Below are 16,799 nucleotides of genomic sequence, written 5' to 3' on the forward strand. Positions count from 1 at the left end.
GTGCTTTAATCATTAAAAATAAAAATAAAAAACCATCTGCTGAAAATAATTATGAAAAAGATTTAAAATGGCCAATATTATAGATCTATGGTGTGGTCTCATTTGGAATTCTGTGTGAAGTTCAGCTCACCATTATTTTAAAAAAATATTGCAAAGCTGAAAAAAGTGCAGAAGTGGACAACCAAGATGAGATATGACCACCTTTTCCATGAGGAAAAGTTGAGAAGTCTGCAATTTTTCTGTTTAGAAAAGAGAGAACTAAGACTGCACATAATACAGGTTTATAAAATTAGGCACAAAATAGACTCAGGTAAATTCAAAATCAATTTGAATCGATACAGGATTAAGAGTGTAACAAAATGACAGCATGCACAAAGTATTTGTTATCAATCATTTATTACTGAAAACGAATTGAATTTTCTTATCTGGCACATAAACAATCATGGCTACAAAAAGGAAAGCCTACAAATCTTGATAATTTATACAAATAATTGTTTTCTCAAAAAATAAAAATTTAATTTAGTAAACTTGTGCTCTTATTTTGAAGCACTGTCTGCAATATCCACCAAAAATCCCTGAGCAGAGACAACATTTTAACATATTTAAAAATGGTAAGTTATAAAGCCCAGCCCTATAGTGAAATGTATGGAGGAACATTCTTCTTTTAAAACTTCTATTTGTTATTTTCGTTTCAAAGAAGACAATCTTCAGTACTACCATAAAACTGTGCTGTGTGTCACTCAACATTGTGCAATGAACAGAAAATTAATAAAAAAAACCCCACACACAATGAATAAGAGAGAGAAAAACAGGAGAATGATACCTGCATTCGATAGCTGAAATGTAAGGATATCACTACTTACACATATTAGTCTTAGGTTAATACATAGGTTATTTTTACAGGGTTTCAGAAAGAAGTGTACCATAGTGGATAGTAACAAGCTATCACACACTTTAACATGAAATACTAAAAACACTGTATTTCAACTCTTTAAAAGTAATTTTTCCCATTTCTAAAAAAAAAACCACTGCTTTTGGGCTTGTACCATTGGCACAGTGAAATAGTTGTGGTTCCTGCACAAGCTTCAGTGAAAGAATGACAGGAAAGGGTTATAAGATCAGAACACTTAGACAGTGCTCATGACCCCCATGTTTACTGAAAATGTCAGTAATAATAGAAACCCACACAGACATCCAAGTTTCAACTTACAAATTGTGACCTACATGGCAACATGCCAGTAAGATGGATAGCCATATTCCTTAGCAGTTATACATTTACATAGAAGGTATATAACCAGATGGTCCACATTGTACAGAATAACCTCCCTCCAAGCATCAATACATACCTTAAACATTTAGAACAGTGTGTGAGTAGGAAAGTAGAAGGCTAGTAACAGTTGTGAAACACTACTTAATTATTCTTTTTTTGTGATTTCTCAAGCAGTATATAGCTATCAAGCAATATTCAAGAATAAGGAAACATTGTAATATAAAAATGAATTTTTTTAAAAAAAATTGATTCAAAGTGCTCCATGATACAAAGTCAATAAGCCACCCCCCCAAAAAAAACCCACTACATGATGTCTTTCTCAGACAGCAGCCTCCTCACCATTTTCATTGTAGATGAATTTTGAGACTAAAATGACCAAACTAAAATGAATTTGGAAAATTACTGGGTTTAGTACATAAACAGTAACAGTTTGTGATGTGGCACAAAAGAATCATGAGGGCATAGAAGAGCCCCTGGACAAGTTTGCAGCTCTCTTTGGAACATGGTTATTAATCGGTTATTAGAAACAAGTTGCCTACCCCATAAAAGAACATACTAAGTGCCCTAAATGAAAGAGCACAGTGCAGGCCTAACATAATTTGTAAAAGATAATTTTTTGTGTGACAAAAATACCATAACTATGTCAAACTGAAATGTTACTACATATCTTAATCAAGAAATGGATGCAATATTGGATTAAATGCTGTACAACATTTTTTCAACGTTAACAATTTTCAATGTTAAAAATGTAAACTTAATTGGCAACTACTATCAGAAACACAATCCATTTGAGTCGAATACCTTGAGATGCTGAGAACATTAAATTCTTGATGTTTCTTGCTGGCTGGGTAGCATATGTCAAAATCAGATACATTGCTAGCACTGCAAATTCATATTTATCAGCCTCACACGTCTGATTTTTTTCAGCTACGTGGAGCTGTTCTGATGGCAGAAATGAAGCTAAATACAAACATTATCTCTTAATGTCCATCTGCCCTGCCATTTGGAATGGGACTTATGCATCCATTAGCAAGTAATATACAACTCAATCCTGAGACCCATGCTGCTTTGCGACTTCAACCTAATAAATCTGTACTGGGGATATATACAATCATGGTCCAATGATCTGCATGCTTGTGCAGTGTCAGTGCCAGGCTGATTTACACTATACTCACCCATGCTTACAAATTACTAAGTGTCAAGGTCTACTCGTTCATGTCTTAGGCAGACCCACAAAGTAGAAATAGCTGAACCTCTCCCACCACAACCCACACCTTCAGCTACTTGTCTCTTGGTCTAGATCCAATACTGGGGCTCCTTTTATGGAAGATTTGACAGACTGTGTTAGACAAGAACTATGCAAAAATGTGAACAAGCAAATATGCTGCATCATCCCGACTTCTGCCTAAGTAGTTTACAATTGTCCCTTCTATTTCCTGTAATGACAAAAAAAGGAAGGTACCTTGAACACAATCAAACAGTGCAATATTCATGACAAAAAGAGGGTTTTCTTTTAAAAGGTTAGGGTGTACTGATTCTAATTCTTGGGTTCATTTTTTTTCTGTGTGCTTGTTTACCCTTCGCTGACCCTTGCTTATTATTCTCAAAACCCACAGCCAGCAAGATTTTTGAGAAAAGGCTAAAAAGTATGTGCACTTTATCAGGAAAGATTGCAAAATCTTAGCAAAAGTGTTAGGTTTTTCAAATAGTTTTTGGGAAACAGATAAGCAGTCAGCCCTAATGATCCACAACATTAATTCAATTTGGAAAATCACTGAGTTTAGTACATAATTTTCAAGAAAGCCTTAGTAAATGACCTAAAACTAGTCTTTATCCTCTTCTAACTTTCCATGCTGATCACACTGATGCTATAAGGCAGCATGATCCTCTATCAGAAACCACTTAGAAATGAGCAACATGAGGATGCCCAGAATGAATCAATGAACATGCTGAAAGGGCTCCTTTCAAGTGTTCCAGTTTTAAAATTATTTCATTTATATGCTTGTGATGGTAACTACCAAGTCCTTCATGAGTGTCTAAGAGGGTTGCTATCTCCCTCTTACTATCAAACTATCACAATAAAAAGCAGCCCTGTAGGTTCTCCTAGCAGCAATTACAACCTTGGACAACTGGACTCCAGTCCAATTTGAGTGCCAAACAAAAGAACATCCTGGAAGTTCTTCTGAAATTGACTTTTTCATTTCCCTTTACCAAAACAGAAAGGGTCTATGGATTTTTTTTCTCCTTTGTCATGTCTTTGATGTCCTTAAGCCTTGTTTTTCCATAATATTCCAGAGCTTGCGTAAGTTTGATTGTGTGATGACATCATCTGGTTTAAACTGAAGGGCATGGAGATAGTTTGCTTCAGCCTCTATGAGTTTGCCATTAAGATGCAGAATTGCTCCCAGATTCATCAGGGCAGCTGGATACTGGAACAGAAAAAAGAAGAAAAAATGGTTTAAAGGTATTTTTGTGGGGGCTGAATGTTTTTTCCCTCTGATAACCTTCACCCATGACACAAAAGTATTCCCTTCTGTTTTTGAAGCTTCTTTCATGGAAACAATTTAGCAACTGGAACAAGCATGGAGAACTAACATAGGAATTATTTAATCTACTATTTGCTGCGCATTGAACCTCAAAGATGGCAGGCCATAGCACTGACAAGGAGCTTCTGTTCCTTTTTTAATTAACATAACAGTAAGATTTCACAAACTATAAAATTGGTATTCCCACTGAAATTTCCAGGAGAAACCTACAGCTGATGAGAAATGTTATGTCTTTTAAAGCAGTTTTTTCCCATTTTTTTTATAATCCATGGAACCCATGCAATATTCTTTTCACTCTACTTTCTAAAAGTAGAAAGTTATGTTCACTTTAGGTTTCTTGTACTGGCTGGTATAACACAACATCAAAATAACCAGAGAAAATATGATTTACTAAAATAATCATATGCATATGTTTACACAATACAACTGTAAACTATCAACTTGCATAAGAATATAAAAGCCCTGCTGAACAGTGGTTTACCTTGCATCACACAGCAGCTAACCAGTTGCCCTTGAGGGCCAACAACAGGACAGAGTCTTTCCCATGACCTCATCTTCCAGGCCTGGTGCTTAGAGCTTTACTGCCCTGAATATGGAAGTTCCATTTAGTAACCATGGTGAATAGCCACAGAAAGACTTTTCTTACATGAATCTATTTAATCCCATTTTAAAATAAGCTATGCTTCTGGCCGCCACATTGTCCTCATGCAACAGAAATGGAAGCAATTTACGTTTACATTTCAACATTGAAATCCTATTTAAACATTGCTACCAAATAAGAAGTTTGCAGTGTTATACTAATGCAGCTGCTTAAGTGAGGAGAAAAAATTCCTTCAGAAACCCATAGTTGAGTCTCAACAATGTCAGTGTCATGTAATGTTACATCCCTCATAAAATATTTTGATAAACCTCCATCATCAAGAGTCTAAAAAGACTGGCTAGAAATATAACAAGCATGCAAGAGATCAATTAAAATTAAACAGTGTAGATGAAAATGCTGAAATTTGATATGCAGTCTTTCTTTTCTACCTTCCCAATGGCTATGTTTCTTCCTGCAAATGTCATAGAAATGAGATTTTTATGGACTGAATAAACCTACATAATTAGCATAGAACAAAGTATATATCCTGTGAATTTACACAAAAAAATGAAGATGAGTATTTTTCCTCAAAGCAAAAATATTTTTCTGACTTTCAAGCTTGCCCATTATCAATATGCATGGGTGACCATGCCCTGACCTGGATGGTCCAGGCTAGTCTAATGTCATCAGATATCAGAAGCTAAGTAGGATCGGTCCTGGCTAGTATTGTATGGGAGATCACCAAGGAATAACAGGGTTGTTATGCAGAGACAGGCAATGGTAAACCATTTCTTAAGGTCTCTTGCCTTGAAAACCAGCCTGGATTGTTAAAAGTCAGCTGCAAGTTGACAACGCTTTACAAAAACACCTGTGAGCCCACACACACTTAAAAAAATTCTTTTTACTCGAAGTAAAATGTTAGATGAAATGAAATAATTTGCCAACCACAGAACACACCAATATTTTGTTTTCTGTATGTCCAGAAATGAGAACTCAATACGAGTATTTGACAAATGTGAACTATTTTCTAGTATTGTGAGTGTGTCCACCTAGTCAAACAATCTAAGCACAAGGTGAACTACTAAATGAATTCATAAAACTTCTTGATTCCAATACTATGCAGAATATCCCAGTTACCATGCTGTTGGCTCTGAATGTAATCTTGTTTTCATGTAGCAAAAAATCATTTTTCATTCTCTACTTATGAAGGCAGGTTAGAAAATCAAACCGAATCTAATTTTAGATTTTATCTCAGATTATTTTTAGATACCATTTTGACTGCCATTTGAAATTCTTCTTCCTTGAAAATACAAAAATTAGTCAGCCGTTTTGTTGAAGACATAATCATCATCCAGCTCAACTTGCTGTTCTAGTGCAAATCATCCAAACATCGTCATACCTATAATGCATGTGATTAACTCAAATATTACATTGCCACATAAAAGAGAAGTGCATGAGGTGCCCTAAATGTATGTGCACTTTATGCATATGGGACAGCCAGCATGGTACAGTGGTTATAGAAATGGACTAGGAATAGGGAAATCTAGGCTCAAACCAACACTCTGCAATGAAGCTTACTTTATGACCATGGTCCAGTAATTCTGTTAGCCTATCTTCCCTCTTATGTTTTTGTGAGAATAAAGTGGGAGGAGGTACCAAAGCTCATTGTCAGTGAGGTACCGAACAGTGGATGATACTCAGCTCTACCTTTCTTTTCCATCTCATTCCAAGGAAGGTGAACAAACTGAAACTTAATCCTGGTTAGAAAGAAGTACTTTGGATTAATACACATGGTGACTAGGGACTTGAGATCTCCCCTGTCTTGGATGGGGCGACATTCTTCCTGAAAAGTTACACTTGCAGTTTGGGAATTTTGTTCAATGTAGCGGTCATCTTAGAACATCAGGTAGCTGCTGTGTTACAGAAGCTGTTGGCTGGGAATCCTTGCAAGGAATCACTCCCCGAAGATGTCAGATCCAAACATCTTGACATAGCATGAAGCTATCCTGGCACTTTTCCTTTTTAACACCCATTCAAGCCTCTGTTTCTGTCTTCTATGTGCAGCTGGCTCATAGAAGCTCATCTGGGGCTGCTGATGGCTCTTCCAGCTGTGAGGCATCTGGCTTTGCTGTTGACACTGCCTCTGCTGGTAGAAGAGGACTTGAAGCTGATTTTGCCACTTGCATTTCCTCTCAAGGAGTCAGTTTTTTATTTATGGTGCTTTCAGTTCTGTGTCTGGTTCCTTGTCTTCTGAATGCTGGCTCATGACATCACCCCATTTTTGTTTCTAACACTAGCTGAGATAAATTCTCCATTTAAAGATTTGTGGGACAAATATTTTATATCCTTTTTTCTGATGTGGGTTTCTTTAGACAAATTACATCTTGTATTGTCGAAGGCTTTCATGGCCGGAATCACTGGGGTGCTGTGTGGTTTCCGGGCTGTATGGCCGTGTTCTAGCAGCATTCTCTCCAGACGTTTCGCCTGCATCTGTGGCTGGCATCTTCAGAGGATCTGATAGTAGGAATGGAAAGCAAGTGGAGTATATATACTGTGAGGTCAAAAGGTGAGGCCATCTGAATAGAGGAGCCTGGTATGTGAGTCACAAAGAAGTCTGTAGCATGTGAGTAACAATGAAGATAGCAAGGTCAATAGGTGAATGCATCTGAATAGAAGTATCCTGGTCTTTGTTCCCTTTGATTGCTATTGTCTATAGTTGTCCTGTGTTTGTGTAGCGCTGATTAGTCACTGTCTTGATTCTAGAGTTTTTCAACACTGGCAGCCAAATTCTGTTCATTTTCATGGTTTCTTCCTTCCTGTTGAAATTGTTGAACATGTGCTTGTGAATTTCAATGGCTTCTCTGTGTAGTCTGACGTAGTGGTTGTCAGAGTGGTCCAGAATTTCTGTGTTTTCAAATAATATTTTGTGTCCAGGTTGGTTTATCATGTGTTCTGCTATTGCTGATTTTTCTGGCTGAAATAGTCTGCAGTGCCTTTCGTGTTCTTTGATTCGTGTCTGAGCGCTGCGTTTGGTGGTTCCTATGTAGACTTGTCCACAGCTACATGGTATGCGGTAGACTTCTGCAGTAGCTAGAGGATCCCTCTTATCCTTTGCTGAATTTAGCATTTGTTGAATTTTCTTGGTGGGTCTGTAGATTGTTTGTAAGTTATGTTTCCTCATCAGTTTTCCTATGCGGTCAGTGGTTCCCTTGATGTATGGTAAGAACACTTTCCCTCTAGATGGCTTTTTATCTTTGTTCATGTGGCTTGTTCTTGGTCTTGCAGCTCTTCTGATGTCTGTAGTAGAGTAACCATTAGCCTGTAGAGCCCAGTTTAGGTGATTCAATTCATCTTGAAGGAGGTGGGGTTCACAGATTCTGTTTGCGCGATCTACCAAAGTTTTTATGGTGCTTCTTTTTTGTCCTGGATGATGATTGGAGTTTTTTGTGTAGATATCTATTCTGTAGGTTTTCTGTATACTGTGTGGCCCAATTGTTGGTTTGGTTTGCGGATGACTAAGACATCTAGAAATGGCAGTTTTCCTTCATTTTCTTTTTCCATAGTAAAGAAAATGAAGGAATACTGCATGCACTCAACCACACCTTTGCATAGCAAGTTCCATCCAAACACTTAATAATTGGTTCCCCACCCTGGGACATGGACAATATACCACACTAAACTTTCCCTTCTCACTTAGACACAGTGTGAAACAGACTTTTCTCTGTGATACACCTCTGAAGATGCCAGCCACAGATGCAGGTGAAACGTTAGGAACAAAATCCACCAGACCACGGCCACACAGCCCGGAAAACCCACCAGAACCAGTTGAATCCGACTGGGAAAGCCTTCAACAACACTTGCCTGTTTGCTGGAAAATACAATTAGCATTGCTTAACAAGAAATTGTGTGTGTGTGTGTGTGTGTGTGTGTGTGTGTGTGTGTGTGTGTGTGAGAGAGAGAGAGAGAGAGAGAGAGAGAGAGAGAGAGAGAGAGAAGCAGTAAAACAAGAAAAGGTAATTTCTTTGAGGTCAAACCTCTCCTTGATTCTCTAAGACTAAGGCCGTTTCTGCACGGCGACAGAAGGGGTCAGGTCGGCGTAGACCCTAGAGCTGCGCTGTCAGCAGGCCGACCTACCTGTCCTGTGGCCCTCTGGCACATCGCCGAGGCCAGGAGACACGCCCCCCTGCCCTGCGCGACCACTCCGGAGTCGCAGGGCAGAGGGGGCATGTCCCCAGGCCTCGCCGACGCGCCGGAGGGCCGCAGGACAGGTAGGTTGCCCGGACATGGGGGGACAGAAGGCGCCATGGAGCTGCTGCCGTTTGCACAGCAGCGGCTCCAAGCCGCCGTTTTCCAAAAACCTTGCTAGGCAAGCGAGGTTGGAAAATGACGGCTTTGCGCCGGTCAGGCGGAGTGAGGGAGGCGCGGCTGCAAAGCAGCTGCACCCCCTGTGCGAACGGCTCCCTGGGGACGGCGTTTTTGCCGTCCCCAGGCCGCCGTATTCCGCCCGTGCGGAAGGGGCCTAAGTGAAGTGCAGTTATTTCACAGGTTTGCTCAGCAGGTGGTGTTAAAGAACAAACAACAGCTATGGTTTTTGGAATTTAGGGATCTGAAAAGAACAATGTCCAAATATTTTAGCTGTACCATTAGGATGCTATTCTCTTCCAAATGTAAAGAGCAGCTGAGGTATTTGGAGCTTTCAGTGTGCTAACTGAAAACTTGAACAGAGGCTTGATAAACAGCAATGAAGTAATAAAAGAGAAAATGAAACAAATTATCAGTAGGCTGTACTGCTCAGCATGAAGACTAGTGGTGGTGGTCTTGCTTCATTTTGCCAATGACCATGTTATAATGTGCTGTCAGGCCTTTTAATCCTTTTGTGGTGATGGGAAGAATTTTCACTTGAACTTTTATTACTGGTGTCACTGCCATGCTTCAGAATGCTATTTTCTGAAGCAATCAAAATGTCAGCAGCTTCTTTTTTATTGCTAAAGAGAACTACGCACAGCTGAATCATTTCAGAAGTTGCATTAATTTTTGACAGATCCCCAAAGTGTTACTTACAGGGTTAGACTGGGACATGAAGTCTAATAGGAAAACCAAGAAGAGTTTAGTTTTCTACACTGTTTTTCTATACCTTAAGGAATCTTGGTTATGCTACTCTTTGAAAAGGATCTGATCTCTATCAAGCAACTAGAATATGTGAACTCAATGTTTACGAGACAGAGATACCATTTAAAACAAAACAGGAAACCACAGAAGACTAAAAAAACCTGTTTTCATGGCAAATGTAATTGCTGCAGCACTATGAAACAGTCTTCTCTCAATGGGTGATAGTACCATATATTGCTATTTCCCACAGAGCCTGAAATATCAACACATCTCACAGTCTCTTGCATTGGTCACACTTTCTTACTGCAGAACATCATCAGAAGCTGGTTGTGTTTCTTCAGTTGATTGAACGAGTAGATTAATGAAGTAGTAAAATAATGGGTAGTTAAAAGTGGAATCAAAGACTATTATAGTCCTGCCTTAACTTTCAAATACAAGTATGTCTATATTGAACTCTTTTGATGCATCAATTGGGCACATCTATTTCCTGTGTTTTCTGAAATTCAATGATGACATACTTGTCAAAGCCTAAAAAATAGTCATGTCAGCCATTGTGTCTGCCTTTTAAAATTTTGTCTGGGTCACACATTTTGACAGTTCCATATACTTCTAATATCAGATTTCCAGAAACTGCATCTGCTTCTCCCACTGCAGGTTTAGGTTTAAGAAACTCTGTCTTCCTAAATCTTCCACAGATTCAGAGCAGCATATAAAAAACTAAGAAGAAGAGTTGGATTTTATCCCATTTTTATGTACCTTAACAAGTCTCAAAGAAGCTTCCAATCCCATCATCTCTCTACAACAGACACCTTGTGAGGTAGCTGGGGCTGAGAAAGTTCTGAGAGAATTGTGACTAGTCCAAGGTCAACCAGCAGGCTTCATATGGAGGAATGGGGAAACAAACCTGGCTCTCCAGATTAGAGTCCACTGCTCTTAACTGCTACACCATGCTCGCTGTTGTAGGAAAATGCTGTCTATTTTTCTACAAATGGAGGTGAGATCTATATTCCACCTTTCCTTCACTAGGAAACCAATACTGTCCATATTCTGTCCCACCAAAAGATCTCAGGAGATTGGTGAACTAATCTGCATTTTCTGAACTGCCTTTGTTCTAAAATGTTCTGCTTGGGCCCTAGTGCTTACCTAGATCTGTCCCCAAGGCACGAAGACCCAAGTGGAGAATTCTAGAACAAAGATGGTCCAAAAAATGGCAGATTAATTTACAAATCTCCTGAGATCTTTTGTTGGGACAGAGTATTATATAGCCAATCATCTGTTCAATATTCTGCAGCATTAATTCAGCAACGGAAGTAAAAATTTACACTCAATAGCAGTTCATGGTTTATTCATGAAAAACAAGAAGGTTTTAGGCGTGTACTCTCCTCTCTCTGCCACCTGTTGTCAGGGGGATGCTATCTAGTTGATTGAGAGGTATTCCTGGAACCAGGTTTCTGCTTGGAATAACACACTGCTGCTGCTATTGAGATATATGTAACCAGCCTGCTATACATAACCATTGCCATCTGTGCATTCTTCCCTTGATCTTTGCTTTATGGCTTCACACACTTGTAGACAACTAGGCTTCCACTGAAACTTCTTTCCCATGGGAACAATGTTGCTTTTGTTATCTCGTGGGGCAGGAAGCCAGGTAGCATTCTCTTGTTATCTGCTGGCAACCTTAGAGTGCCTAGCTCCAAAAGCTGTTTTTCACAAATTCTTGGGAAAACGGGAGGAGGCAGGGGCGTAACGAGGCAAACTGTAGCCCTGGGCAAAACCTGAATTGGATGCCCCCCCAATGGGCGGCCACTCCACCATGACCAAAATTTTTTTGCACCAGGACATTGGTGCATGCAGGGGGTGCATTTTTAGACATATCAGCACCAAAGTTTCAGTGTATCTTAAGGAGACTGTCCACATGATACCCCCCATGTTTGGTGAGGTTTGGCTCAAGGAGTCCAAAGTTATGGACTCCCGAAGGGGGTGCCCCATCCCCCATTGTTTCCAATGGAAGCTAATCTCCAAATTGTGTGCCCTATGCAGCCCTTTGTCTGGAGTTAGGTCAAAACTCCTTGGAATCAGCCGCTTGGCTGAGGGCTTTTAGATTCTGGCTGCAAATTCATTTTCTCTCGGACTATAATTCCCTGGTCCACCGTCTGCTCTCTGACACCCATTCCAACCCCTGGTTTTCCATAATTAAAGAAAAAATGGCTTCTATTGGACTGTCAGTGGATTCACTTTGCCCTCTGTCCTATTCAGAAGCTTATAGAAAATTAAAAGATCAACTATTGGATAGAGAGTTCTCTACCCTAATCACCACAGCCAAGAAAACATGCTCCCCCCTGTATTTTTCTCTCTCATTTGAACGGGGCCACTTGGCACACTACCTGTATTGCTTAATAAACCCTGCTCAAAGGAGAGCCATAATGCTTGCCAGGTTTAATGTTATGCCTTCTGCCTTGTTACATGGCAGGTTTAATAAGCAAGAAAAGGCTAAAAGATTGTGCCCATGTAATGATGGCTCAGTTGAATCTCTGGCCCACCAGTTACTACACTGTCTCAGATTCAAGGAAATCAGATCCAAGTATGTGAATCTTACTCCTTTACATTTACCAGATCTCCCCGATTTCATTAGATTACACTACTTGTTGGACAATCCTGATCCTTCTCTCTGTATGATAGTGGCAGACTTTCTCCTGGAAATTACTGAATGCCAGTAGATTTCCTTCGACCTAACATTTATTTTTTGTATTGTATATCCTTTTTAATCTGTTTTTATTATTGTTGTACTGTTGTCTATGCCAATAAAGGCTTGCAATGGGAGCTAAGAGGAGATGGGGGCTACAGTTTTGAGGGTCCATAACTTTGGGCCCCCTGAACCAAACTGCACCAAACCTGGGGGGTATCATCAGGGCAGTCTCCTGATGAGACCCTGAAAGTTTTGAGACTATGCCTTCAGAAATGTGCCCCCCCAGCCTGCAACCCGCATTGACAGCAATACAGAAAACTCAATGCAGAACAAAGATTCTTGGGCAAATTTCTGGGATGTTCCTGAAGGGGGTGCACTTTTGGATGTATCAGCACCAAAATGTCAGGGTATCATCTGGAAACTGTCCTGATGGGACCCCCCCATTGCAGTTTGGTTTAGGGGGTCCAAAGTTATGGACCCTCAAAGGGGGTGCCTCATCCCCCATTCTTTGCTAAGGAGATGGGGCTACCCTTTTGAGGGTCCATAACTTTGGACCCCCTGAACCAAACTGCACCAAACCTTGGGGGTGCCATCATGACAGTTTCCAGATGATACCCTGAAATTTTGGTGCTGATACATCCAAGAATGCCCTCCCTGCAAGAACATCCCAAAATTTGCCCAAGAATCTTTGTTCTGCATTGAATTTTCTGCATTGATGTCAATGCGGGTTGCAGGCTGGGGGGGGGGGCACATTTCTGAAGGCACAGTCTCAAAACTTTCAGGGTCTCATCAGGAGACTGACATGATGATACCCCCAGGTTTGGTGCAGTCTGGTTCAGGGAGGCCAAAATTACGGACCCTCAAAACTGTAGCCCCCATCTTCTATTAGCTCCCATTGGAAACAATGTGGGATAGGGGCACCCCCTTTGGGAATCCATAACTTTGGACTCCCTGAACCAAACCTCACCAAACTTGGGGGGTAGCATAAGGTCAGTCTCCTGATGATACGCTGCAATTTTGGTGCCACTAGCATAAAAACTGTGCCCTCTGCAGGCCAAAACTGGAAAAACACTAAAAATTCCCAAAAACGAACCCAGCATTTTGATGCCCCCCACAAGGTAATGCCCTGGGCAGCTGCCCACTTTGCCCAATGGGCATTACGCCAGTGGGAGGAGGACTCCTTGGGGAATAAAGGGGACTGTGAGTGCCAGCTTCATCAGAATTGGCTTTACCAGTGTGTTACTTCAATACCTGCTCATTAAATGCTAATGATCAATATTTCATAGTCCGTTTGTTGGCTTAAGGGTCCGAGACCTAACACCTGTCCATCATGGTTGTGCCAAGATTAAAGTTTTCCCATTTTAGAATGAACTTCTTCACCTTTTGTGGCCTCCAAATCAGGTGCATTAACAAATTACCACAAAATATAATACTAAAATGTTAGGAAACAAAATGCAGTATGTTTAATTGTCCAGTTTCTAATGCTATTACCAGTTATGACCAGCTCTAAACTAGGAAATCTTCATTCTCTGTGATTGGAGAGGAAAATGGAGGGATATAATTAGACTTCCAAGGCTAATTGTAAGACTAAACAAAGAATTGTTTGTTTGGTTATCTAAACAAATCCAAAGATCCAGATACACGTTAACTTGGAAAAGGTTATTCACATAGAGTTGATTATAAATATATAATGATATGAATTTTACTTCCATGTGCATATTACTCTTGCTAGACTGAATCACTCCTAAATATATAAAACATGATATATTAACCTAAGCCTTGACTTCGTGAACATTGGTAGAATCATGTCTCTGGGTTCAGCTGTGTCAAAAAATCACTCATAAACTCAAATGCCAAAAAAGCCTATATTCACTTCTTACAAAGTAAATGAAAAAGAATTTTGTGCACAAACATGGGTGCCAGATTTTTCAGCTTGCTCAGAGTTATGACACCAGGCCTATGGCTTGTAAGATGAAGAACTTGGCATGAACTTTAAAACAGCATGTAACCTATCTTGTTTTTTGGGATTGTGACAGCTTCACGGCATAATGCAATGAAGCCTCAGCTTTTTAGATTGCCATCCACTTACCTTCTTTTCCACCTTCATTTGGCTTTTTATACACTTAGTTGGTAAATGATATCTGCCATTTACATTTGCACAAATTCCTAATATACTGTATTACATATTGGCAACACACTAATGCAAAACTTAAAAGTATTACACATTATATGACAGTTTGCAAAACTCAAGAGAATTTCTACAATAGAAGTAGATCTATAATTTTTCCAATAGCTATACACAGAATACTTTGATACACAGTTTCTAAAAAGGCTCTCAGCAATTATTTCAATCCATATGGAAACCAAACTGTAAACTTTAGGATATTATTTTATTAGTATAATAAAACATACTAAATAGTGACATACAGTGTAATTTTAAAAAAAATAAAATACTAGCATATGTATTACAGACCTCACAAAGTGCTTATAATTAAACTCCTCTGGATTTTTAACTCAAATACTTTCAGATTGTGCAATATATAATTACTGCATACCATTTAGAGTTAAATCCGACCATTTAGAGTTAAATACAACTTCATTTGGAGTTAAATGAATTTTTGCTTATAGAAATCATGCTGTGTTTCCATTCTAAAACCTCCAATTTGGTCATTTTCCCATCTAGCAATCTGTTGGATTTATTGTACAGTAGCCCATTTCTACTTACAGTTGGGATGTCTAATAAAACATGTAATATAAATGAATGCCAGTCTTACTATTTTTGCTATGGCTGACATGGTTGGCCAACACGGATGATCCATACATAACTGCAATCAGGACATGTTAATCAGGAGAAGAACACTAATTCAGTGATCATCTATAATGTTATTTTAGCTACTTATTCTTTATATATAATTCTTTACATAATAATTCTATTTTGGTGTTTTGTATGTGCCTTAAATTAAAAGTAACTCATTGAAGCAAGGAACTGAGCTTATATACATAACAGTAATATGTCCATTAGCAGTCTGGGTACATCCAAACTTTTCTTATCAACTACCATGACAATTTAATTATGAGTATTCACAACAAGATTTCTGGCTTACTGCTGCAATTGTTGCTTTCTCCTCGATAGAAATATAATCAACATATAAGAGACAGGAACCAGACAATCTCCTATCGTTTACACTTTGTTTATTTAAACACTTCTATATAGTCTTTCTTTAGCTCGTGGTAAATCCTTGCAATCCACATACTTCAGGATCATCATACCCACATACTCTACCTTTGTCTTCCAAGTAATAAACATGGGCATGGGTCAGATGTAACAGACAAAACCTGGTTTGATGGGATCAGGAACAAGCCTAGGGTATCATAATATTTTCACCAAGATTTAGAATTTTGATTCTGAATGACAAAGCATAGCACATAGTTCAGACATAGTATGAAGGTACAGTTTGCTATGAATCTGGAACATACTTTCTTAACTGGGAATGCACACAGAGAAAAACACACACAAGACCAAAATCCTGTAATGGCCAAACTGTGGTTACATCTGAACCATGACTAGCATAAAAATTTGTCCTCAGTTCCCAAACCAAGGTCAATTACCAGATGTCTTCAGAGAGTGAACTATTTTAATAATGTGACCATACAAAAACATTACTTGGGTAGAGCTGGTTAATGGCAAGCTGTGGTACTTAATAGGGGCATCAGGGCAAATTTGATAAAGAAATGCAATTTGATTTGGATTATCATTAGCAGAAAGTCAATATGGTTGCTGAGTCTCCTAAAATATGCATGTGCACTGGGAACATGTTAAAATACAAACATACTAAAGAAAACCCCCCAGATGAATTGACACTTTCTGCAGATACGCTGACTCTGTTTTTAGCTAAATAGGTTAAAGGGCAAATTTGCTTTATTTTTGCTTGATGGAATGAATTCCTACTAATTCAGTTAAAATTCTAAAGCAGACAGAAAAGTACTATTAGTTTAAGCTTCTCCTGATAAGATATGCACCAGAAAGACTTGTAAGTAATTAAAAATGTGTGGCAAAAATCAGTTTTAAGGGTTACAGAGCCATGAGCTAACTGCAGTTATTAAACAGTATTTTTGATTGTGACCACACATGGAGCTAGAGATTTATGAATGGAATTCTACCACATATTCAGAATAACAACATACTCTTGAAAAATAAGAACTTTGTAAATGTCAGGATAATATCCTATGACTATGGTTTTGGATACAAATATATGAAGAGCAGGACTAATACGTTGGACTGTTTTGAGTGTGCACTAAACTGAGAGTGAACTGTTTGAGCACGCGTGAGAAAATCTCTGCGCTCCTTCCAAGGAAGTCTACTTGGAATAGAAATACAAATAAGCATTGTTGCACTTGTATTTTATGTATGATTAGAAATATAAGAGGGTAATACATTGAATGCCACTTTTAGCAGCATACGTGTGTCTTGTATAATTTTTCCGGTCCGTTTTTTGACACCACACATGGAGCCACAGAATGTATATAGGGTTTACAGCTGTATCCACAGGACATCATATTCTGTACCAGTCCAAACCAAACCACTGGGCCTTGGTGCAGACATCAAAT

General features: G+C 39.1%; 1 protein-coding gene across 1 annotated transcript in view; it reads right to left on the minus strand.

Annotated features, from left to right (window-relative positions):
- Positions 1-688: 688 nt before the first annotated feature.
- Positions 689-16,799, minus strand: part of TMTC2 (transmembrane O-mannosyltransferase targeting cadherins 2) — a 261,000-nt gene continuing 244,889 nt past the window's right edge. Inside the window, exon 12 of the mRNA XM_048499966.1 lies at positions 689-3,699. Within this exon, the coding sequence (XP_048355923.1) occupies positions 3,520-3,699 (180 nt within the window). The 3' untranslated portion in view covers positions 689-3,519. The remainder of the gene's footprint in view (positions 3,700-16,799) is intronic.

This window comes from Sphaerodactylus townsendi, linkage group LG06 (assembly GCF_021028975.2).
Source record: "Sphaerodactylus townsendi isolate TG3544 linkage group LG06, MPM_Stown_v2.3, whole genome shotgun sequence".
NCBI classification, from domain to species: domain Eukaryota; kingdom Metazoa; phylum Chordata; class Lepidosauria; order Squamata; family Sphaerodactylidae; genus Sphaerodactylus; species Sphaerodactylus townsendi.